This window comes from Hippoglossus stenolepis, chromosome 13 (assembly GCF_022539355.2).
Source record: "Hippoglossus stenolepis isolate QCI-W04-F060 chromosome 13, HSTE1.2, whole genome shotgun sequence".
Classification (NCBI taxonomy): Eukaryota; Metazoa; Chordata; class Actinopteri; order Pleuronectiformes; family Pleuronectidae; genus Hippoglossus; species Hippoglossus stenolepis.
This window is the reverse complement of record NC_061495.1, coordinates 20944639-20969597: the sequence shown is the minus strand read 5'-3', so window position 1 is coordinate 20969597 and position 24959 is coordinate 20944639. Positions and strand designations below refer to the sequence as shown.

The 24959-nt window shown below is 40.9% G+C and overlaps 1 protein-coding gene across 1 annotated transcript; it reads right to left on the bottom strand.

Annotated features, from left to right (window-relative positions):
* Positions 1–363: 363 nt before the first annotated feature.
* Positions 364–18579, bottom strand: rnf17 (ring finger protein 17). The gene is made up of 39 exons (XM_047342500.1): positions 18429–18579; positions 17560–17672; positions 17115–17212; positions 16883–16973; positions 15553–15642; positions 15377–15480; positions 15120–15288; positions 14645–14721; positions 14360–14434; positions 13763–14055; positions 13577–13666; positions 13236–13394; positions 12521–12692; positions 12136–12277; positions 10802–10989; positions 10522–10651; positions 10151–10313; positions 9629–9744; positions 9284–9401; positions 9067–9184; positions 8522–8773; positions 8196–8343; positions 7807–7919; positions 7449–7539; positions 7092–7213; positions 6737–6868; positions 6249–6324; positions 5955–6066; positions 5675–5838; positions 5343–5462; positions 4889–4969; positions 4439–4561; positions 4288–4344; positions 3822–3932; positions 3554–3677; positions 3004–3139; positions 2093–2276; positions 1805–1938; positions 364–599 (listed from the first exon to the last, which is right to left on the bottom strand). Exons 1-38 carry the CDS (start codon positions 18493–18495, stop codon positions 1843–1845), a joined length of 4815 nt encoding a protein of 1604 aa, XP_047198456.1. The 5' UTR covers positions 18496–18579; the 3' UTR covers positions 364–599; positions 1805–1842.
* Between the last annotated feature and the right edge of the window lie 6380 nt (positions 18580–24959).

The following is a 24959-nucleotide window of genomic DNA, read 5'->3' as shown; positions in this document are numbered from 1 at the left end:
CACAGCATGTAAACAAAGATGGATGATGCGTCTACTTCAGAAGTGAAGCCAAACTATCCCAGATCAGACTGCCCTCTTGTGGCTAATGATATACTTGCTCGGCCAATCACGTCGTTTCACCAGCATCTAACTGATTAAAAGTAAATTTACAAGAAACATCAACACTTGAACTCAAACCAGTGTGAATCTGAGAAATATATTTATTAATAACGTGTGCTTTGAAATTTTAAGTTGATGCATGTCCTATCTTCTAACAAGGAGGCGGATATTATATGCAATATTGCAGCCAGACACCAGGTGGTGATCCAAACCCTTTGGGGAGCCGTCTTGTCCTTTATTTAGTAACAAAGCAAACTGAAGGCAGAAAGTTAAACGACTTTAATCTGTAACATACAGACCAGTCTCATGTGGCACGACTCAAAAACAAAGTGCCAAGTCAACACATTTCACTCAAACACAACAGTTAGAAACAAACTTAAAATGAATCACTGCTCTAAAAGAACACTGTGACAGACAAGTGCACATTCTCTGCATCATGTTAAAACTTAAAACAGCAGTATAATGAAATGATCAACAAAACAGGACCTCAGCATGTAAACCTGCGGAAAAAGACAAAAGGAGGAATTTAACAGCACCTCAAAACATGTTAAGGTCAAACCAATGAAATATAGGGTTTTGTTGTACAATTTAAGATTCAGCTCCAGGGCTGCAGCATGTTTATGAAGAAATGTATTATTTTGTATAGAAAATGCCAGCAAGATAATGTACTTATTTTAACAAACATTTCCCAACTCAAAATGTGGGTTTTAAAAACACGCAGTAAATCAATGGAGAAACTATAACCAGTGAGCTTCATAAAGTTTAGCCGATAAATATTCTGCCTTATCTAATACGATAAATAACAACTCTTACTTGTGACATTAATGTGGACAGTCAAGTTAAGTCACATTCTAATCAATGGACAGTAGTTTTCTTCCAGGCAACATTAACACAACAGTTGTCAGTAACATGAACGTTATCGGACACTAGGGCTGCAGGATATATCGAAAATCTATAATTCTCGCGATATCAGCGTGAGCATGTCAATACATTTGGCTGATCAGATGGAGCCCTGCTGCCCTAGATGATAAATTAAAGACATTCAGATCATTGACCAGTTTTTCCGTCAGTGAATCGTTGTCGGAAGAAGAGAACAAGAAGAGAATAGAGAGAAAACTGAATTTGACGGAGTGGCTCTCTCCCTCTGCTGACGTCTCTGACTCGCTACAATTTGAAAGTTTATTTGTTTGTCGCCACATTATCAACACTGATCATCATATAATGATCGATACTTTTATTAATGAGTTAAATCTTTATTCAGAGCAGCACATTCATCATCCGCTCTCTCTTTTTCTCTCACACACACGGATCGGACACACGTGTGTTAACTCAGTCTGAGTCGAAACAATAGACTTTGTAAACTGAGTAAATGTATGTGGAGCTGGAGGAGACGGCTTCGTGCTGCGTTTGTTTGGACGCAGCCTGGCAGTGCACAGCGCGAATGACAGAGACATGAGAGACGATGTAAATTACTGACAGAGCCGCTAAAAACAAAAAAAAAGTGCCCCGGACGTGGTGGTGCTGCAGCCGGTCTGTGCGCCTTCTCCTGGCTGTGGAGCTGTCCGTTGTCCGTAGCCAGGGACTGTTTATGCTTATTTATTGCAAATCATATCGTCATCACGATATTAAACAACGTTATCGCATCTTTTCCTAATATCGTGCAGCCCTATCACATGTTCAGATTTGAAATTAGCTGAAAACTCACATGAACCTGTGAGACGAGGATTTTGTCTCCACTCTGCTTCACTCGAGCTCGGCCAGGCCGCTGCTCACCAGAGGCAGATGAACCAACTCTCCGTCCTTGTTGTACAGCAGAACTGTGAGCTCTGGTTCATAAGCCTGAACAGAAAAACAAGACGGAAGGCGCATGGGTGTAAGATACAGACAAGAAGTCATTTCTCTCTATTTACTTTAGTCACTCGTTCTCTTTAATCCATGTGAAAATCAGTGCAGCATCATGTGGTCTTCTTATTTGTTGCTGTGTGTTTCGTACCACGACAGACGCTGTGATGTTCTGCAGCAGGTCGATCATCTCCAGTGCAGCCTTCACGCTCCAGTTGGGGCTGTAGGGCAGAACATTTTCCTCCATGTTGACACTCGGAGCCTTGAAGCCGGCGACTTTGACCTTGAGCGCCTTCGAGGGAAACTTCAGCAGCTCGGCTGGCATCTGACGCAGCCTGACCGGGAAGGACAGAAGAACACGACCACACAGAAGTCACATGATGGGGAAAATGTGAATATAAACAGAAAACAGAAAATGGAACTCTCCTGAGTAGAGTAACTTGTATAATGACCTGTGGATGCTACTAGTGGCCACAATAATCCTGTAAGTTTAAAGGGCCCATATTGTGTAAAATTCATTTTCTGGGCTTTTACTATCCGTAATGACTTGAAGGGGTCAGTAGAGAGTCACTCCGCAGACTTTTTCACTCAGTCCATTCTAAGAAATATGTTACAGAAACATCTCGTTTCGTACTTCCTCCCCCGTATGAGTCATACGGGATCGCACTCGTCTCTCAGCCCCACCCAGCCGGTATCAGTCCAGCCTCCGAACCCACCCGCCAGAGATCGTAAATATGGGCCCTTTAAATCTTGTTATGTACTCTTCACCACTGATTTGTCTTAATTCTATAAAATAAAGATGTCCTTACTTCGTAAATATGATGACGAGTTGTTATCATCATAGATTTTTATTACAAAAATGTGATATACAGTTTTAAGTTATAAACTACTAAATGAAAGTAAAACAAAGAATCGTGGATCTTTGAACCCCAAATTTAACGAGTTCTTTCTCGACCCATGTCCCGCCCTTCCACCACGAGTTAGCAGAATGGAGAGAACCCCTGACGTTATTTGTTCGTTCAGAAAGTGCAGTCACTAGTTCCTGCTGTGTGATGCTCATACTTGCTGACGGGCAGAGTGTCCTCAGAGCCATAGTCCACATGTTGGATCATGATCATGAGGGGCTCCACGGTGGTGAAATTCATCAGCTTTGCTCTGTAGAACTTCCCGTCACTGTACTCTGCCAGACACGGAGCACCTGGAAACCACAAGCAGAAATTCAGGTCTGTCAAACTTCACTGAAACATCTGCACAGAAACATCTGCAACACTGTCATCACCTGCTGTCGTCGAGCCGGTGTAACAGCAGCTAGAAAGGTGATCAGTTTTATTTACGTAGGTGTGAACAAAACCTTCTTCCTCAGGGTTTCTCTTATGACGAATGTTTCGACGTGCGACTACGAGGAGTTTGTGATGCAGAAAAATCCTCATTTACTGGATTGGACTAGTTTCCAGCTGGCATTAAAACATTTTATTTAAATTTGTACATACATTTTAAATATATTTAATTTGCACATAAAGATCAGCTGACATGATGCTAATTTTTGCTTTAAATGGTTTCGAAAAGCTCTAACCTGCCCGGAGACAGTACAGTGAAAACAGTGAGAACTTACCATGAGGGAAGTTGGTGAGTCGTTTCAGACTGGTGACGTTTTCATTGATTCTGGTCAGAGCCTCATCCAGTTTCTCTCCATCCACCTCCACCTCTGCTGTTCCCTCCAAAGACCACAGGAACACCTGCAGGACAAAGACACACAAAAAGATGAATCACTTGTTGACTTATTAGTTTAGTCTCATTATTAGAAGTAAATGGCCGACCAAGGGATTTTCAGATCTTTATAGATATAGATAGATTACTTTATTGGTATAAGTAGTAGTTACCTCGTTGGGGGTCCTCAGGTGCTTGACCCTGACTTGAAAGCGCTCTCCCTTCTGTGGCAGGTTTGGGTTGACAAAGGACCCCAACATTGGCTCCTCTGGATCCTTCAAACCCTGAAAACACGGCATCTGCATCAGTCTAAATTCATTTAGACATTTCCAATGAGGCGAGGGCGAATGGGTTTATTAGTAGTTTAGCTTCTGAAATTATGCAACAATCACATATATGGCATCAAGAAATCCAGTGGATACTTTCATGAGTGTTATTTGACTCAGTATTGGTAGATACTGCAAATGAAAACATTTTGTTTAACTCAAGTTTGATTTAATTATTTCATCTGGATCACCAACTGCTCTTACATATTCATTTAATCCATAATTATATGGTCTGTGTCACCACTTTAGGTTGATCATTAGTTTTAAATCATTGCTATAAATATGGTTTAAGTGAATTCATCTTCCTCAATACCTCAGTGTCGAGGTCCCAGTCATCCAGGAAGATGGCAGGAGACGTCACTGAGGGGCCCTGCAGAGAAACACAAGGTGTTCCCGTGTTGAGTATAGCGGCACTGCTTCATCGGGTGACACAAAACACCAGGAGCAAGCACACACACACACACCGTCTGTGCTGACACAGTCCCGTCCATGGAGGCATGTCCATGGTGACAAAGGATCCTGCTGAGGCTCAGCCCGTCCAGAAAGATCTCAACTGTGAGGGGTTCCCTAGGATCAGATGGCAGCTCCTAACACACACAAGCACACGGTCACCAACTACTTCACTGGTATTTGACAACTCAAACCACTAGAGGAGTGTTTTAATTAATAATTAATTTCTGCATTTTCTTCTCCAAAGTGTGAAAAAACTTCAAATCTTCAAGATGCTTCCTACACCAACAACCTACACTCAAAAGCCAAATATATTCTTTTTATTATTATTATTAGGCAAAGAAAAGCAACGATTGATCCCTCATCAAAAAAGATGCCAACAATTTTTGACAGACCAATCATTGCAACACGCCGGTGCTGTGGGCAGGAGCCACCATTCCCAGGTTTAGGTGTGTAAAGTTTACCGTGACGTGCATGTCCACACAGCGGTTCAGCAACAGCTCCCTCAGCAAGGCCACAGCATACGGCTGCCACTTGCCGCCAATCTGAGACGGAGCATAAGATTTAACACGATAGGACTTAAAGGGGTGATTCTAAACCCTGATGTAAGACAGATCAGCAAACTCATTCAACAATCTTCCTTTGCTGTGTGGTTTTATACCAGAAACTTGCATGGTTCACAAACCCTCATCGGAAACCTTTAAAAGAACCACACCAAAGGTTTTGTATTTTTAAGCCAAATAACTTCAAATCTGCTAATACCTGATGTTAGTGCCAGTCTTTTACTATTGATAAATATGTTTACATTTTTGAACTAGCTGAAGATGAAGGCTTTGAAAAGCTAGTAAATTTGGCTTTTGAGACCAGATTACTTTTGATTTTTAAAGAACTGGTGGTTATGCCGACACACAGTCTTACAGGGTTGACTCCGTGCAGCAGGCAGGGAATACAGAGCTGAGGAACATCTTCACACAGCAGCACGGGGTACACATGGACCACTGGGATGTTCTCCACGTGGCCATAGTCCACATATTGTACCTGGTGACACACAAACAATATAATATAGGGTTAAGGTGACACACTGTTGCTTGCGTAATCGTCACAGTTTGACAGAAGTTCATCCAGAATTGAACTACTGTTTTGCTCTGTAAAATGCATTTTCTGGGGCATTTATTGTAATTGATTGCTGATTGGTAATGGTTCACGTACATTATGAGTTAAGGTTTTTTTAATGTGTGCGTTTTCCAGACCTTAACATGTCCTCCGAGCACCTCCAACAGCTGACCTCGGCACCACGACATATCGGGTCCAAAGACGGCACAGCCCTGGACTGACTTCCAAGTGTAGGGCTTCTGTCTGGGCAGCGTTTTCATGCTCTGCTGAATCCTCTCCTTGAGCTGCTCCAACTGACACTCTGACACACACACGCATATTCTTTATTCTTTAATTACAAAAATCAAGCATCTAGTATGTACATTTTTGTAAAATATATTCAGCATCCACAAAATGAAGATTTACTCTGATGTGCACCTGCATTTTGTGTTCTTATATAAATGAGACCGTCCTCTCCGATGGCAGACACACTTGTCTGGATCTGACCCAGACATGGCAGCTCTGGGGGGTCGTACAACTGAGTCTTCACCTGTTCACACACATACACAAATGAACATCACAACCAGAATGCAACAAGAATCACAAAGTACTAGCTTAGTCTTTTTAATTTGTTACATATCTTATTTACTCACATGAACTGCTTCATATTTTACTAGTTTTGCATTAAAGTGGAATCCAGGTTGATAATAGTGTGTGAGTGTGTGTAATCACCTTCTCAGCAGACATGATGCTGCGGGGGGCTGGTTTAGGAGGGATGCAAGTAGAGACGAAAGAGGAGGATAAAGGATCGAGAGAGGAGGGTAAAGGATCGAGAGAGGAGGGTAAAGGAACGAGAGAGGAGGGTAAAGGAACGAGAGAGGAGGGTAAAGGGTCGAGAGAGGAGGGTAAAGGGTCGAGAGAGGAGGTAAGGGTTGAGAGAGGAGGGTAAAGGCACGAGAGAGGAGGGTAAAGGCACGAGAGAGGAGGGTAAAGGAACGAGAGAGGAGGGTAAAGGAACGAGAGAGGAGGGTAAAGGATCGAGAGAGGAGGGTAAAGGAACGAGAGAGGAGGATAAAGGAACGAGAGAGGAGGATAAAGGAACGAGAGAGGAGGGTAAAGGATCGAGAGAGGAGGGTAAAGGAACGAGAGAGGAGGGTAAAGGAACGAGAGAGGAGGGTAAAGGAACGAGAGAGGAGGGTAAAGGAACGAGAGAGGAGGGTAAAGGAATGAGAGAAGGCGCTGGAAGATCAGGACTAGTTGTACTTTTTTTCTCGCCATCGGAGCCATGAGTTTGTGTCTCGCTCACTGAAGACTGTGCATCAGTTTCTTTGGGTTTCTGAACAAGAGCATCTCTGCGAGAAAACACACTTTTCATTAGACAGGCATTTGATTAAAACTGAAAACTGAAGATAAGTCACTTACTACTGGCACAAAGTAATAATTATTAAAAGTATATTAATAAGGTTCTAAAACCTCATACAAATATACTATATATGGAAAAGAGAAAACAAAGATTGCTTATGTTATTTAAGACCTGTAATTACACACACTTCTATGCTTGTGGCACACACAGACCTTGGTGTTCTCTTTTTGAGGGCGAGGCCCTCGTTGGCCAGAAACTCTGCAATGCTGATTAACTGTCCCAACTTGTTGGAGGAGAACAGAACGACGGGTAACGGACGCTCATCTGTCAACCCCTGGATATCAAACAAGGACAGACAGACACAGTAAAACTAAGTCACTACAGTAACAAAGACAAGAAGTGTGTGTGTGAGTAAAAGGGGAAACTTATGATAAACACAGGGAGAGTTCCTATGGAGGAAGAAATTATTCATCTTTATAAACTACTGTTTGTAGATAAAGTAATTGTTTTTGGCACCTGATCAAAAGGCAAAAGGCGAAAGAGATGAAGAGAGAGAAGGAGGGAAATACCTTGACTGTCATAACGGCTGAGGCTCCTGTCAAGTAGTAGGTGAATAAGTCAGAGGCTGTAGCCGTCCAGGTGGATCGGCCTCCTGCTGGCCTGAAATAGAAAAAGGAGAGAGGACCAATCTCGATGAGAAAAAGTTAACTATCACCCAAAACAAAACCACAATTGTACAGCAGTTTTCTCACACTCCATATAGGAAAGTCTATAACCACTGTGAAGTATAGTAATTGATTTAAGACAAAAAGTACCTCTTATACCAGCACCTACTGCATTTAAATCACATAGTTTTGAGATGATATAATGTCATCAATACCGTCTGAGGATTTGTATGTATTAGTGCATGACTACAGTGTGTGTTACCTAATATCAGTAAGAGCACACTCCAGTGCCAGAGAGCCCATCAAAGCAGGTGGAAGAGGTCGCAGGTTGCTTATGTGGACTTTCTCTGTGTTGCCATGGTCACAGCGAATTACCTGGTACCAAACATCCAGAGTGAACCAGGACAACTTGTTCAAACAAGCTTTAAGTGATAACAACATACAGTAAATTAATTAGGTTAATATCATCTACAGTATGATGGAAACACAAATCTTTAAATACTCACTTTATTCATGCAAAATGGAGTCAAGATAAAACATGTTCTCATTTAACAAGGGCAGTAATATCAAAACACTGACTTACTGACAGTGGTAAAACAGCTGTGAAAAGATGCAATAGAAGGAATAGGACGGTGTTTTGGGATCTTTTACCTCTGCAATGTTGCTGGATGTGATGTCAGAGCAGATCTGTCCCCTCTCCCAAACCCCGTTAATGTGAGCAGCACAGAACATGTCTGCCTTCCACACCACATCTTGTGGCTCTGTACAGGCACACTCCTGCTTCAGCAGCTCGCAAACCCTGTAAAACGGATGGGGATGTTTGGGGCTTATGCTGATACCTTTATCAGAACGTTATCAACCCCTTATGAAAAAAAATGTAATGAGAGGCTTGGTATTTTTTAGTTTAACCAAAATCTTGATTATAAATAACTAAATAAAAATAAAACACAAATCATTGTTTTTTCTAAAGTGCTAACCTTTTGAGCTGAGAGTCGTTCTGAGTGAGCTGCACATAGAAGCTGCTCGGTGAGTTGACGTGGGTGACTTTCACTTTCAGGTCTTTGAGTTGAGCAGGGAGCTTCAGCTGAGGCTGAAACGCCAACGGCTCCTCATCCTGTGGGACTTTTTGGTCTGGGGAATCAATGCCCTCTGTGGCCGAACCATGCTCCAGTGGAGGGTCCCATATGGTGGAGTCATCACCAGGGGAACTGGCATGTTTGGACTTATATCTGAGGGGGAAGAGTTGGAGGAGATTGCACAGAGGAGAGGAGAGTACACAAGTGAAAAGATACAATTAAATAGGGATGGCTTGATACCATTCTTTTTAAATTTTGATTCCAATGATCCTACGCTAAATATCTGCACATTCCAATTCCAAGTTTTTTCCTCCTTCAATCATCTTGTCCAATGTTCTAAAAAAAAGCTGAGCTTAATCAGATGTGACATTAATGGTGTAGATATATCAATTTAAATCCTTTAAGAAATTGAAGACACCCCCATAGAAGACACGGTTAAGTCTCACCCGTCTTTGAAGCTGGCCAGCTCCTCATTGACCAGCAGCTCAGCAATGTTGGTTTGAGGCCCGTTCAGGCTGCATTCAAACATTTTTACTGACAGGGGCCCAGTTTTGTGTCTTCTACCTGAACATACAAATAAATAAAAGACACACATATACTAATTCATACTTCTGCTCCTTAGAAAGAAAAAAAAATTTACACCCCAAACTGTGCAAACAGCACCTGTAGCCACAATAGAGACCAGTTTCTCGTGAGCCAGGCTGATGAATCTGTTGGTACAGGTGTTGCTCCAGGTTTCTCCGTCAAGAGGAGTCACACCTGACAAACAGCAGTGGATTGCCTGGACAGCACAAGAAACACTTCCTGTTGACTTAAATTAGTGCATAAAATGTACATGTGTAATTCTATAATATATATATTTTATCGAATGTAATGTAAACTGGCCTTTAGTTAACAATTTATTTGATGTTTCATACAGAATCAAAGTGTAAGCTAAGACATTACAGTCAAAAACAGAGTGTAAATGTAAAGATATAGGAACTAATCTACTGAATACTGTGTTCTCACCATGGAGGGAAGGGCAAAGAACTCATCCTTCATCTTCCTCAAGTCGCTGACTGACAGGATTTGGATATTGCCAAAATCTACAAACCGCACTTCCACATTTCTTCCCCCTGGATGACCTACACACACATTCATAATCAAGAATGTAAGTTTGAAATAATCGTGATATTGATTTTGAAGTCATATCGCCCAGCTCTAGTAGTCAATGAAAATCTTAGAAACCTTTTTTCCCCCTCATTTGATGCTGTAAACACCTGCTCATGTCTCCCGCATCCAACACATTAACTACAAGAGCTGATTTCAGCTGGGAAATGCACCTTTGTATTGAATTAATAAATGTTACTTTATAATTCAAATGTCATGTCACCTTTTCCAAAAAGGTGACATGACAGAGCAATTGTGACAAAACCAGGCTTCAATCAATGGACCCTCTGAATTAAACTTTATGAACATAAAATACACTAATGAAAAATACCCACGAGTAAAACAGAACTCTAATCAAAGTGTACATACATGTACCCTCACCCATGACTTGAGCTCTGTACCACAATTTGTCATCATAGCGGGCTACGCAGGCCTGTCCTATCGAAGGGCAGTAGATGTTGAGGTCATCTTGTCCAGCCACTGATGTCGCATTGTAACAATTCTGGAGCTTGACGGACAGTAACAAGGACTCCATGTTGTCAACCTGGTCAGGGCGAGGGGCAGAAAAAAATGTAAAATTCTTTCTTGGATCTCCTTGAGAGACTAAACATATATTCTCTTCTAAACCCACAAGATTGTTTTCTACTGTTGATTTAAATTATATCTCAGGTGTCTATATATATATATATATATATATATATGGATAATATTCTAAGTGCATGCATGTTTATTTAGATGTGTATATTTAGTACCAGCTGGATGTAGAAGTCAGCAGGGTTGTTGATGTGGGACACCACTGCATTGAGCGCTCTGTTGTTGTTGGGATAGACAGGAGGGTAGAAGAGCAGGGGTTTCCTGCTCAACGTCACTGGAGAGTAAAACCTATCAGCAGGTTGGAAAGAGCACAGCAAAAGTAAGACCACTTCAATAGCCAGGCTTGATATTCAAAAAGTCTGAATTTGACTCTGAATCAACATTAGATAAATACCAATTTGTTTATCAGAATTTGTTCAGGTAAGTTGCATAGGTTACCTGGCCACTTCAATAAAAACAAGGTACTCTCTGACACAGATGGGCGTGTCACTGGGCTGATCCATGGGCACTTTCCTCAGGTCCACCAACAGAGCGTCTCTGTCCTGACCCAAAGGCCTCATCTCCACCGCAGCAAATCCAACCACACTGCGGAATTCCACCTCAGCCTCTTTACTCCAGCCTTTGGTCTATACAAACCAACACACACACACACACAGTGAACACAACTCCTACTACTGCTGCTATTTGTAAAGAAAAACATAATTTAACAAAACTAATTCAATTCAACAGGCACTCAGATTTCCTTATCCTCATCACCATGACATAAGAACACATCATCAGTTTTTCAACATTAACAGCCAATATTCTCCTTGTAATTAAGCTTATAAACTCAATTGCAAAGGTTTGAACTAGTAGTTATTGAGTTAAAGCAGTTTCTAGAAAATCTGCATTTTTTCCCCTACATTTATAAATTAATGGAGAAAGCTACTCCGGAAATCTAATCAGATCATGTACTCTATCAAGTATACGAAATATTAGAATGACATTTCTACTATGCATCATGCTAGAGTTACATTTCCCGCCAAATGGCAGACATAGTGTTGAAAACAGTGGCAAGGAACTATCAGTTTTGTTACAAAAGTGGAGGTGTGTCATGTCACTTTTGTTTAAAGGATAGTTCACAGAAAAATGAAAATTCACTCATTATTTACTCACCCCTCTGCAGATGGAGGGGTTGGTAAAGTGATTGAGTCCACAAAACACTTCTGGAGTCTCAGGGGTAAACAGCTTTGCAGCATAATCCAATACAATTGAACGAAACATAACATGCCTCCATACTGCTCCTGTGGTGTCATCCAAGTGTACGCAAGCGTTTAAAACGGCGTCATTTACACCAAGTTTTTAGCCTAAATGTCCACTGATATCTTCCTACGAGCTGCGTTCACGTATCCTCGGGCACACCATCATGTGGCTACGTCCGCCAGCTTCGCTACTTTGGGTAGAGGAGATTTAGGACTAAGACACAGTGTGAATGACCTCGTTTTGAGTCGAATTTGAATGTCGGGTCTTGCGGACACTTGGATGAAACTTAGGGGTAAACAAAAACAGTTTTTTGGACTCAAACACTTCACCCACCCCTCCATCGACATAGTGGTGAGTAGATAATGGGCGAATTTTTCTTTTTCTATGAATTATCCCTTTAAACTTGATCTTTGGAAAAAGTGGCAGTCCTACCATGTGATAGCTTTTCTCTGTCACTCATCTGTGAGGGAAAATGTAAATGATCTGATCAAACACATAGAATGAATCTTTATAAATCTCAGTTTTCTTACCAGGTCATATGGGACCAGGTCCTTGAGAGAACACCTGATGGCCTGAGGAGCAAAGTAACCCAGTTCCAAATTTACTGTCTCAACCACCTTCCTCAGGTGATTGTTCACAGCGTTAAGTGATGACTCAGAACTCCCCTCTTCTCTGAAAAGGCACAACAGAAGATAGGAGGATGTATTCAATATATAAGTTGAGCAGAAGATTCTTTACAATCAAGACAAATAACAATGGGTTATTTATACTAACATTTAGTTCTATATATTTATACAATAACATGATTTGAATTTTCTGTGAATTAGTAGAGAAACTGAAATAAATAAAAAGCTCTATAGGTCTTAAACAGTTAAAATGGATACTTTCAGAAAACGTTGGAAAAACTGCCTGTACCTCTCTATTGTGATATTTTCTGTGACGCCATTTTCAAAGAAGAAGACTCGGACATTGGCGAGCTGCGTGACTTTGCAGGTTTTCACAGTCTCCACACAGCCACTCCGCAGAATTTCAACCACACTGGCTCGGCACCAGAGTCCCTCCATCCACTTCACAAAGATCAGGGAGCCTGAAGAGGAGCAGAGAGGAACAATGAAACACTTGCAAAGTATGTTTTACTCTGAGAAGATGACTGTTGTGTGATGCATTCATGAAATTATTTGGTAGGAAAGATAAAGAGAGGACTAAAATTGTTAATTTGATTTGTTTTCCCGGAGAAGAAAATAAAAATGATTTTGTATATAGCAGTAATCAGAGAACCTCTGATTCTTAATCAGTTAACTGCAAACATGCAGACCAATTTATGCATAAACTTCTGTACCACACTGCGTTTATCTTTGGATTGTATATATTTATAAATGTTATGTTACTGTATAGTTTTTTTCACTTATTGCTCTTGTACTTAACTTACTCTTCATATTGTCATTATTCCCTCTATTTTTTACTTAGTATATTTGTTATGCACCAAACACCAAAGTTAATTCCTTGTATGATGAAAACCTAAACTACATTTTTTGTCTAATTTGCTCAACATTAATTGCATGAAAACTTTACCCATTGATAGTAACGTGCTTTAACCTATTTACATAATTTAGAGGACAGACATACACACCAGTCTCCACTGAATCACTGGAAGTAAAGTAGCAATCTTCTCTGCTGCAAAACTGGTTGATCCTCTTGGAAAGGATCTCGCTATCCCTCCTCTCTGCCATGTAGCGCACATAGAAGTGACTTGGATTCACAACGTGGGTCACCACCACCCACTGGGTAACTAGAAATGAAGGTAAGAGAACAATGAGGAAAGGGAACAACAAAGGAAATGTGGGATTATGTTCATTCTTATTGTTTCTTAAACAAAAATGGTTGTTTAATAATGAGGGTTGTTTTATATGCAAATATAAAACAACCCTCATTATTAAACAACCATTTTTGTAATAATCATGTTGTCCCTACCATCTCTCCTGTTGCCAAAAGCCTGATTTCTCCTTCTCCTGGAGATTCTCCCTCTGTCATTAGCCAGCTCAGGGCCAGTGGGAGGGAGAGCTGCAAGAAGACAGACAAATTAAAAAAATTGGTTAAGGCTTTTCTTCTGTGTCCATCCAGTGCAATTTAATGTTCTGATTAGAACTGGCAACACACCACGTTGTTGTCCCACGTCTACAAGCTCCTCTATAATTACATCTGGAGCTCCGAGGTCCAAGTTTGAGCCGTGGTGAGAAAGGTTGGACCTGCGAGGAGGTCGGGGGCTTGGAGAGGAGCTTTGAGGCGATTGACTGTCAGCTCCACGGCTCTCCTGTTCCTGTCTTTGTGGGGAGGGCAGCTTGCCTCGTTTGGGTGAGGTACAGTTTCTCTTTCGGCCCTCAGTCCAGTACAAAGGCGACTTTCTGTTGATGCTGCCCGACTGGTGGCCTTTAGGGGGAGATTCGTACAAGCTAAAAAGAAAACAACAAGAAGGAAGTAAATATATGTAATATTTTGTGTAGTATTCTTTAAAAAACTTTTAAAAAGAATTAAAAAGGAAATGAAAAATGTTGGCTAGTCTAAAGGAACACATTCAAAATTTTAATTATATGGGGAAACAGTAGAACACTGTTCTGGCACTGATAAGAGAAACTCCTCATGGCCATCATAAATGTCTGTTTGCCTGTTGAGGTGTGTAATTTGAGTGATAGACAAAAAACAGAAAGAAATAAAAAAATAAATCTAAATGACACTTGATGATATTCATGAACTCACTTCTTTGGGTTATTAACTTCCAACTTCAGAGACAATGCCAGACTCCGGTTGACACATTCTGACTGTAGAACACAGCTGTCACGAAAACATTCAAGATTAATAATCAGTCAGTAATGTTCATCAGGTCTACATATATACAGAAGTCTCTGGCAGGTGTTGTGATGTTTAATAATTGTCTAAGTTGTATAAAGCATTGGACTATTTTTGTTTATGCTGGTTGTGAAATAGCACTTGTCACAATGGAACATAATAATAAATAAAAATATCAAGCTTTAAGTGACTGACCTTACTCCAAAACCCATTGTAAGGCTTTTGATATCAAAGGTCTGCTTATCCACAGGAGCTTTCAATGTCTCCAGAACCTATACACGTTTTTGATGTTATGTGGAGCCAGAGTATCAAGGTCCGACCGAAACACGCACACGATCAATCAAGAGTCAGTCTCACCTCTAAATCATGACATCGACACAAATAACAAATTAAAACCAAACTTATCAGAAACATCAAACAGGATTTGAACAAACATCAGTGTGATAACAACAACCTACAATGACAATAGCCACCTTTAAGAAAACATCTACAGTGATTTTGTTTCTTTTTTGATCAATTAACATGGAGGAGGTGGAGTTTATGACTGATACTGCAGCCAGCTAGCAGGTGACAATCAAGAATATTTGGCTTCACTTTCGAAAAGCTGTTATGTCATCCATCGTTATAAACAATCTATGGTTTGGATGTAAATAGGAATAAGATTACATACATTATCCAGGGTACAGTACTGCCCCAGGTTGGGGACACGTCGTACTTCTCTGGCCACCTTCATGGCTATCTCCAGTGCCTTAATCCTCTCCTGGACAAGGTACACTTCCGCTTGGATGGTGGAGAGTTGTGCCTCCAGTTTTGACACCTGATTAAACTGCACATCCTTCCTGTTGACAGATAAGTTACAGGCCTCAAGATAAAGAAAAAATATCAAATTAGACAGCTTCAAGTATTTTTGACTGTTACTGTTCATACCACTTATGGATTGCATGTATAGCCTTGTCTGCAACTTGCTTGATCTCCATTTCCAGCCGAGCTTTCTCTCTCTTCACCTGTTCTGCCTGACCAGTAGTCAGAGTCTGCACAGTGAAACATGATACGTAAAAAGCCATCCAAGTTATGTTACGTTTTTGATCTGGTGCAGTTTTCACCTCATGGATGTGTTCCAGCTGGGCAAGATTATCTGCAGCTTGGACCAATGCCTCATCCACTCTCCTCTCAATCTTCTTGATATCATCTGGCTGAATAAAACAGAAGTTTGATCATTTTCACCAGAATAGTTTACATTCAGGCACCACACCCTCCTTTTATCTGAGGTTAAATTGCCCATAACCAATGTTTCCCCACCAAAAAATCTGATAACACTTATATATAGGGATGCACCGATATGGAAATTCTTGGCCGATACCGATACTTAAAACAACAATCTAGCCGATACCGATATTTGTTTATTATAGCCAGTGCATCTTGCCGCTTCTTATCAGCTTTCAGGAAATCATTGTATTCATCAATGTGTCTGCTTTTCAAATGAGCCTTCAGATTTGTGGTGTTGAAATCCTTGGTGGTATTACCCCCTCTTGAAATGTCGGCTGAACATGTCTTGCAAATTGCTAAACGGCGATCTTTCTCTGAGACAGTGAAGAAATCCCCACAGCGACGCTGCCGACATTGTCTCTGCTGTTTGTATGTAGTACCTGTTGCGCATGTGCACACCGGACCCGCATTTCTCCGCGCCGGTCAGCCCGCGATTCTCCGCTTGTTGTTGTATGTAACCCGTTCAATGTCGGGTGTCTGGGGTAAATGACGTATTCTCCAAGCAAGCCTTTAGCCCCCCCCACTCTCTCTCTTTTTATCTATATGACTGCTTATGTGGCTGTATTGGATGGGCAGAGGGGGACATTTAATTATGTGATTGGGAAAATTGGGAAAATTAAAACTCCAGGACAACAGAAGGGGAATACAAAGTATGGGATGCATATTTGATCATTTATATCATATAAAATATGTCATTTATATCGTTTTAAATAATTTTTCAGTCTGTTTCCTGGCGCGATACGCTCGCTCGCACGCCGAAACCATCGGTGAAGGGCGCTGGCGCGGCGCGGCGCATCGCAGCCCATGTGAACCGCACAAAGGTTTAACAGGGGGATGGGAGGCGCCTGGCTTTCCTTGGCGCTGCGCTGCGCTTCAGCGCCCGGTGTAAACCCGGCGTCAGTGTACCATAATCTGGATGCCAGATTGGCAGGCTGCAGAAAACATACCAATGAACATCAGCCAATGTTATCGGTGAAAGTCAAGTTTATTACCGATACGCCGATGGCAGTAAACGAGGCGAATATCGGCCGCTACCGATATACGGCCGATACATCGGTGCACCACTACTTATATATAATCAACAGCTTGAATTCTGATCAGACATTCTGCAAAACCTCTACACCTCAGTCAGGCATGGATTGTATCTCTTCATAGACCTCAACATACCTGGTCTGTATTCTCAGTATTCCCATTAAGATCAGTGGGTGACATTAACTTGTTCCTTCTGCGATTCTTTGATCGGTCACACTGGAGGCTACTGGAGATGACAACACCAAAGACATTATGAAAGTAAAAACCTGTTCTCTTTAATATAGCTATTACTCCACCTGATTACACAACGAGATATGTGTCAGTAATGTGGTTCAGCTTAATCAGAGCAGCCATTTTTTTGTTCAACCTTCTCATCTTGTTCATTTTAGCTGTGTAGATGAGGCCAATAATCCTGCTGTCCTCTGGCAGATAACACACACCACCTTCAGGAAGGGGGGACTCAACCTGCGGAGAGGGAAGTTAGTTTTTTCTTTGTCATCGTGCCATGTCGCATATTCAGTTTCAAGCTTTATGCAGATCACAAATTCTATTTACCATTCGAACTTGAGTAGCTAGTACATGTTTGGCATTTTATTCAAAGTCTGATAACACTAAACACAGACCCCATATTCACAGTTACAAGATAAGGCCACTAAAGCATTGAGAAATGTTTCATCGTGCATTTATGATAGTACCACAGCCCTTCACATGTAGCATGTCTTGCCCCACTGCGATTGGTTCATACTGAAATCACAAAGACCATGTTTGCCCTCTCCAGAGTGTGACCACTGAATAACCACTGTTGATGTTACCTCACACTCAGGACATTTAATGACGCCGTCACACTGGATGGACAGCAGACAAGAGGTACAGAAGATGTGGCCACACAACAGCACACGAGGGAGGTTGCCGTCAGTGTCATCCTCTGGGAAACAACACACACATAAAAAGCAGGATTCATACAATGTCAGTGTATATAATGATATCATGTACATTTTTATGATCGCTGCAAATGACCATTCTTCTTAGACACATGCCTGTATAAGGCCTGTGTGTAAATTTAGATAACTTTGCTCACATTTCATCAAGGGTGGCCGAATTGTTTGAATCCATTTAATAATAATTTAATATCTATAGATTTTATGCAGGTGGTCAGACAAAACAAGACATCACCATTGACTGTTGGACATTTTGATTTGGCAATTTTCTCTATTCGTGACATTTAGGAAACTGATCCGGAGAAAAATCTGCAACTAACTCAATCTGCAATGAAAACAATAGCTAGTTGCCTTATTAATTAACTGTATTGCAACAATATTCATAATTTTGTAAGGAATTCGAGTTTATCGCGAAATTAATTATTAACTGGACGGTTCAACATTAGCTTAGCTAGAAGCTAACCCTGTCCACAGCCTCTGAGGATATTGACTGAGTAATAAACTAATAGGTTATGTTCGTCGTGTTGTATCTTTATGTTTATTGTGTGAATTACAGATATTGAAAGACTAACATTTATAAGATAATTAGCGAACGGACTCTCTAGCTAACAGACTTATTTTAGCCGCCTGGCTAGCTAGCCGAGCTAGTTAGCATAATTATTTTAGCCGCCTCGCTAGCTCACAGCCTCGTTTTAGCAAGATAACTTTATTAGACTCCCAGAACAAGGTTGTAAATGTTCTACCAGGCAGAGCGAAGACCTCTCCACAAAAGTTGCAGGTAACAGCGGCTGGTTTTTCCATCGTGTCCATTTTTATCTGGTGAATCTGTTTTTTCTGACTTCGTCCTTCGGTTGTCACATGACCACGCAGGTGCGTTCAAGGTCCGTGGCGTGTTACGGAAGCCCCGAAGGCAAGACGCAAATATTTCTTTCCGGGAATTTTCCAAGGAGTTGCAGAATTCCCCAAAAGATGATATTATTTATGTCGTGCGCACATGTTAATTATTTTAAGAATGTTTTTGTGTTTTAAACACAACCTAAACATAGATGGAGTGAACTCAGCTGATCTGGTTTTATTTTCCCCTGGGAATAGCACACAATGAAATTCATTTTGCTTTTGCACAGGGACACAGGATTGTCGGGAATCATTTGCGAAGCATACTGAAGGAAAAAGTCTAGAAATAATGAAAATTTGTGTCTCTTACTTTTATTAACTAGAAATAAATAAATGAGTTGTGCACACAGAGTTAACATCTGCATACTAAAGACATGATGCTCTGAAGAAAACACTAAGTTGTGTTTATATCTTTTAAGTGTTTGTAAATTAATTTTTATGATTGAAACGTCGTCCTTCTGTCAGCTGAGCCTGTTTTCCTTCAGTATGCTCATCAAATGATTCCCGACAATCCTGTGTCTCTGTGCAAGAGCAACAAGAATTTCATTGTGTGACATTTCCAGGTGAAAATAAAACTAGATCAGCTGAGTTCTCTCCATCTATGGTACAAACCTGGTGGCTGTGTGCATGAGTGATTCAAACACAAACATCTTCTTGCAAATTTGCCCATGGTGGGACCGATAAAGGATTATCTTGACTTATCTTCTTTTAATAATTAACCTCAGCGCACAAATAAAGAAACATCATCCTTTGGGACTTCAGTTTTATAGAATTTTATTTTATATAATGTTTTATATGACAAAAAAATAAGGTTAGGTTACAAAATAAACTTAATATTTCATCACAATTTTCTATTTATTTGTATTATATATCTGGCAAAAAAAACCTGAAATTGAAATAGATAATTTATCATAATGTTTTACTAAATAGTTAACTGTAGTTTTTTTTCTTTATTTTTATTTCATAGCTTGCAGAAATCTGGATTACATTATCACATTTTCTTTTCTTTATTCTAATAATGTGCCACTAAGGGCTTTGGAGAGTGACATTTTTTTTCTTTCTTTCTTGTTTTCACCGATAAAAGATTTAAAAAATACAAACCTGTGACTATTACAGGTTCAGTTCGTGTAAAAATGTTTTAAGAGGGATGCAAATTCAACTTTTAACTGCAGATTTACATGTTAAGCCTATCTAGTCTTCCCTCACCGAAATACATTTATCAAAACACTTTTTGTCAAACACTAGAGGGCGCCAAAGACTGAGGCACTCACACATATGGACCAGTAGAGGATGGGTTCATAAAGGGCTGCTGAAAAAATGTATCCAGTTCCCTTTTATGTTTTCTTTTTTGGAATTATCCTACAAGAGACTAGAAGGTCTTGAAATTAATTTACATCCCTGGCATCACAATCCCCCCTTGTCTTTGGATCTTTGGAAATGCATTACAGGTGATAGGTGTATGGTTATGTTATCTTTATGTATGCATGGGGACCTTTTCTTTCTTATAATTTTACTATCTTCATCTCTTTATTGAAATGTGTTTTAAGATACTGAGATTGAAAAGGCGATAGATAATTATGAGACACTTAATTCACACAACATATTCACACCATATTACGTGATACTGTATTTTATTATCCATGCCATGTGAATGATCTAAAAGTTGCAGTAGAAGTCTTTGGACTGAACCTTTGGATTTCAGGGTTAAAATTGTATTATCTTTTGTGCATATATAAGGCAAGGCAGTTTATATTTAAAAGATTTAAAAGATTTAAAAGAACAGAATCAAAAAGGTAAAGAGAATGTAAAAGAATTAAAGAAGATGAATTTGTATAAAATATAAAAAATTGGACTCAATGAGATACTATATTAAAGGATATTCTGCAGTGGATATACATCAGTACACCATGCAGTGCTTTAGATTTTTGTTCTTTTTGTGTAACATCTTAAAAGACCAAAGTAAAGATCAATTGAACTCTTTGATCGATCACAACATACACTCCTTTTGCACTGTTGTGTGTGATATTCTTTTGTTTCCTTTCCAACCAATTACAAGGCTCCGCAGCAGACTTAACGGCAACATGTCGGCGCTCTCCTCTGAGCGCAGCTGCCAGGAGCACCCCCGCCTGAGGACAATGGGCAGCCACCCAGCGAAGCAGCAGTAACCAAGGGTGACAGCCGATGGAGCACAGGGAGGCAAAGACATCAGATGGGAAAGGTAAATCATCTGAACATGGTCAAAACTTGAACCTTCAGAGATGGTGCACCCAAATCCCTGGCGGGGGTAATGAAAGTGCAGCTCATCAGCGAGGGGTCTCTCCATGTAGAGGTGGCAGGATGCAGCCCCAAAGAACAAGTTGAAATTCATGTATTTTAACAGCACAACACCAACCTCTGCAGAAGAGCCCAAATAAATATTATACATGTAAAGCTCCAGGTGTTTATCTGAGGTGAAAGTAGATCCTCTTGGTGTGAGGTGACAAGACACCTGCAGGTAAACAGTAGCCTATAGATGACAAATATTTAAGATCATTTAACACATTGGCCCAATGTAGTTAAACACAACAGACCCCCAAGGAGTAGCATAAACAAGGTCTCATATAAACAGGAGATAAACGTTCAAAATAAAATAACAAGCCTTCTATTGTTATCCTTTGTTATTTGTTGATGTACAAACAGTCCAATGAGATATTTCCCCTTCACTGCATTTGCAGAATAAATAAACAGATATGTGCAAGTATGTTTTTCCATACAACCGCCACAATATTGCATTTTCCGTGTGAAGTTTACTGTTATTATTTATTTTACCCTTGGTTCTTCTCTTAATTTACTGACCAAAGAAAAATAAAGTCACATCTTCACATCTGATCTAATCAATAAGAAAATCTGTAAGCATGTTCTCCATTGATTAATCACTAAGCAGAATTGATTAACTTTACCTCAAACAAAAAAAGCATTTCTGCTCCAACCTGCACCCCTGGTGTTACCGACCAAAGCAAAATAAAGTCACATCTTCATATCTAGAAGAATCTAATAAATAAAAATACGTGTTCTCCATTGATGAATCACTACCTTGTGTGTGAATAGATTTTGTAAACTTTAAGTCAGAGAATATGAACGATCTCTTCATCCTGCAGTCTGCATTCCAGCAGACGGGGAGAGTGTGGAGCTATGTATGAATCTGAAGGAATCTGGACATTGGTCAGGATGATCATAGACAGACTGGAGGTGGGGGGTGGGGGGTGACGGCGGGGCAGGGTCGGGTATGTGTTTGTGTACTAGGGTGGGGGTTAGGAGACGTTTTTCACTGTGGGTAATGAACCAATCAGTGGGCCGCCCAGGGGGGGATGTGGGGGTGCCAGTTAGAGGGAATGGGGGTCGCCCCCCCCTATCTTTCCTCTTCCAAAATGTGGGTCACTTCCCGTCCTCGGGTGATTTCCCTCGTGTTTCCATAGGAACAATAACCCTCCTGCACCCCCCACCCAAAACAAACCCCCTATCAAATCACTTAGTCATTAATGATGTTCTTAATTAAACTGTGTTGCCTCGTTAGCTCTCTCCTGATGTCTCACAGGCTTTGTACAACCATCCATCCGTCTCATTGTTATTATCCAGCTATTTCCTGAATCATTTATTGTGGGTCATCTCATGTGACAGGAGATGATGTCTATAGGAAGCCGTCTATGTGTGTGTACCTCAAAGATCTTATTTAAACAAACCGACCCCCCTCCATTCCTTTGTTTCCCCCCAACAGGTCAAGAGTATTGCATTTATAGGATCGACAGCATTAATCCTCGGAGTCAGATGTCTCCTGAAAAACCACCAGGATGCAATCAGGTGAAAAAGGAGTGCATTAAAAAAGAGATCATTAACCTTGATGCTACCTCAGCAGACGTCTGACGTATAGATTTTTTTCCAAAGAAAGATCACGTTTTTGTCCATCGAGGAACCTTTTATCTTCCTTTGAGTCTTTGACCCATTAGCTGTGCGAGCGTGATGCGGCCGGAGCCTCTTCCATCATCCATCCAAAAACAAGGAAAGGTCAGCAGACATAAGGCCCAGGAGACTCATGGATTGGCTTTAAGTGGTTACCCCCTCCCCTCCTCCTCCTCTGCAGGCCACTTGGTCACACTGTGAAAAGAGCAGGGGCGATGGCAAATGACAGTCGCTTTATACCTCCCCTCATCTCTTTGTCTGAAAAACCTGCTATTACACAAAGATGAATCATATTTTGAATTTGAAATCTTAAAAGCTACAGTACCTGCGATTCATTTAGTCTAATCTCCAACATGTTGCTTCCCACATTTGTTCATAATCTTTTGCTTTATGTCTCTGAAGTCAGCTTTTATTTTCATCTATATTATATCTGCCTGTGAGTGGTAATAATTAGATCCAGGTCAGCTGACACACACAGAAATGCTCTTTTTTATGTGTTTTGACCGCATCAATACACATGATGCACAATGGTATTGGGGGGTGGGGCATATTTGTTCACTATATGCTGAAAATGCACCCATTATATCTGTAAATTACAGATTTCCTGCAAGCGATTTTTAAGGATTGTGGCCTTTTCAGTAGAAGCCCTGAAGGTCTTAGTCTGGTTTGACGTCCTGTACATACCAGTATAATTATCTATCGTTTTTACTGACTTTTTAGAATCAGAAACCACAGATACCACAGAGAGGTCAGTTTTCTGTAATGCAATGCAGTGCAATAATCCTAAAATAAACAGTCCTGCCTACTAGTTAAATTATTCAGTTTCTGTTGAGATTACTTCTATTGTTCGTGTTTTGGCTCAGTCCTATGGAACATTTTGGTGTTTTGTTCGTTTATTGGGTCTTTCCCCAGTTTCTCCCAGTTTGAATAACAACGTTTCCAATGTTCTGCAGTTGATGATGATCCATTCAATGTGTTACCAGGATATTTGGAAGATAGTTATTTCATAGTTCAGTCTTGTTTCACCCACTGGCAGTACCACCACAGCTTTAAACAATGTATTGTCTGTAAAGCTGTATTGTGCTTTAACTACATTTTCATAGTTTTGCATACCTCAGTCTTTCTTATGCTCACCTCAGGTTGTCAATTTACAAACTTTCAAAAAACACAACCACACCAGGATACAGTTGCCGTAGCCCTACAGTGTAGTTATATTCTGTTACTTGTGTTCATTGGAATTGTACAAACTAACCCCTGGAAACAAATGCAGGGATTATGTTCAGAGGCAATATCAGGTATTTTGTTTCTGTAAACATTTTACTGATATTTTCAGTATAACATACTGTATTTATGACTTTCCAGAAATGTAAATTAAAAACATATCCTCATTGTGCTGATAGAAAACGTAATCTGGTCACAACTACATTTCCTACAAAGCGTACTTTGCTGTTGCGGTTTAGTTGGGTGGCTGTTAAAAACAATCAAAAGTTAGGGATACTGCCTGTGAACCCATTGTGTCCTCAGTCACATACAGTCATATGTGCTTGATCACTCTTGGTCATGCTTCCTTGCTCCCTCAACCCTTCATTCTCTCAGGTTCAAAGGAATGGTTAAGAAGCGGTATAGTGGTGGTTGTGGTGGCGGTGGTGGCGGTGGTGGAGGTGATGGACGGGGTACCAGTCGTTGGGAGTGACATGAAAAGCCGGTATGTTTTTTAAGACCGGCCTTGCCGCCTCTGTGACCTAATACCCGTCGAACATCACACGGATCCACATCAAGGGAAAGAAGGTGGGAGAGAGTGAGAGATCAGACCAATCCGGCTGCTCGTTAGCCCGGCTCACTACTCACTCTGTCGCAGAGAATTTCATGGCCTGTCCATCCCCAGAATGATCAGCTCACGACCACTGCCGCCCGGCCCTTTGCACCGGAGGCCTGCCGCCTTCAGAAAAGCAGGTTGTTTTGAATGTTGGAGAAGGGCTGGATCTGGAGGAGGTGGAGACTGGGTGATTTTTGGGGGGTCGGGGGGGGGAAGTGTTTTAATAGTAAGCCAAGAGCAGTCTATGTTTCAATTATCTCACTTTGCTGCACTTACAGAATGCTTGACCTGCTTCTCAGCATCGATATGGCACATTTCTCAGGGTGAGGCGGGGGTCGGCACAGAGAGTTCAGATCTACATGGGAGTGTGTGTGAGAGAGATACTTCTGACTGTGTGTGTGTGTGTGAGAAAGAACATGCATTAAGTGTGATATTGTGCTTGTGTGTGTGTGTGTGCACATGTTTTTTTACCTGTCAGCTGCCCTGTGGTGGGACGGAGGCCGTGAGAGTCTCGACCTTCTGGGTGGGCGACGGGAGGGATGAAGAGGTTGGATAGAAGGCAAAGTCAGTGTTGGCAGATTTATTTTATCACAAGACTCTAATACAAAAATTCAAAAAAACAAAAACT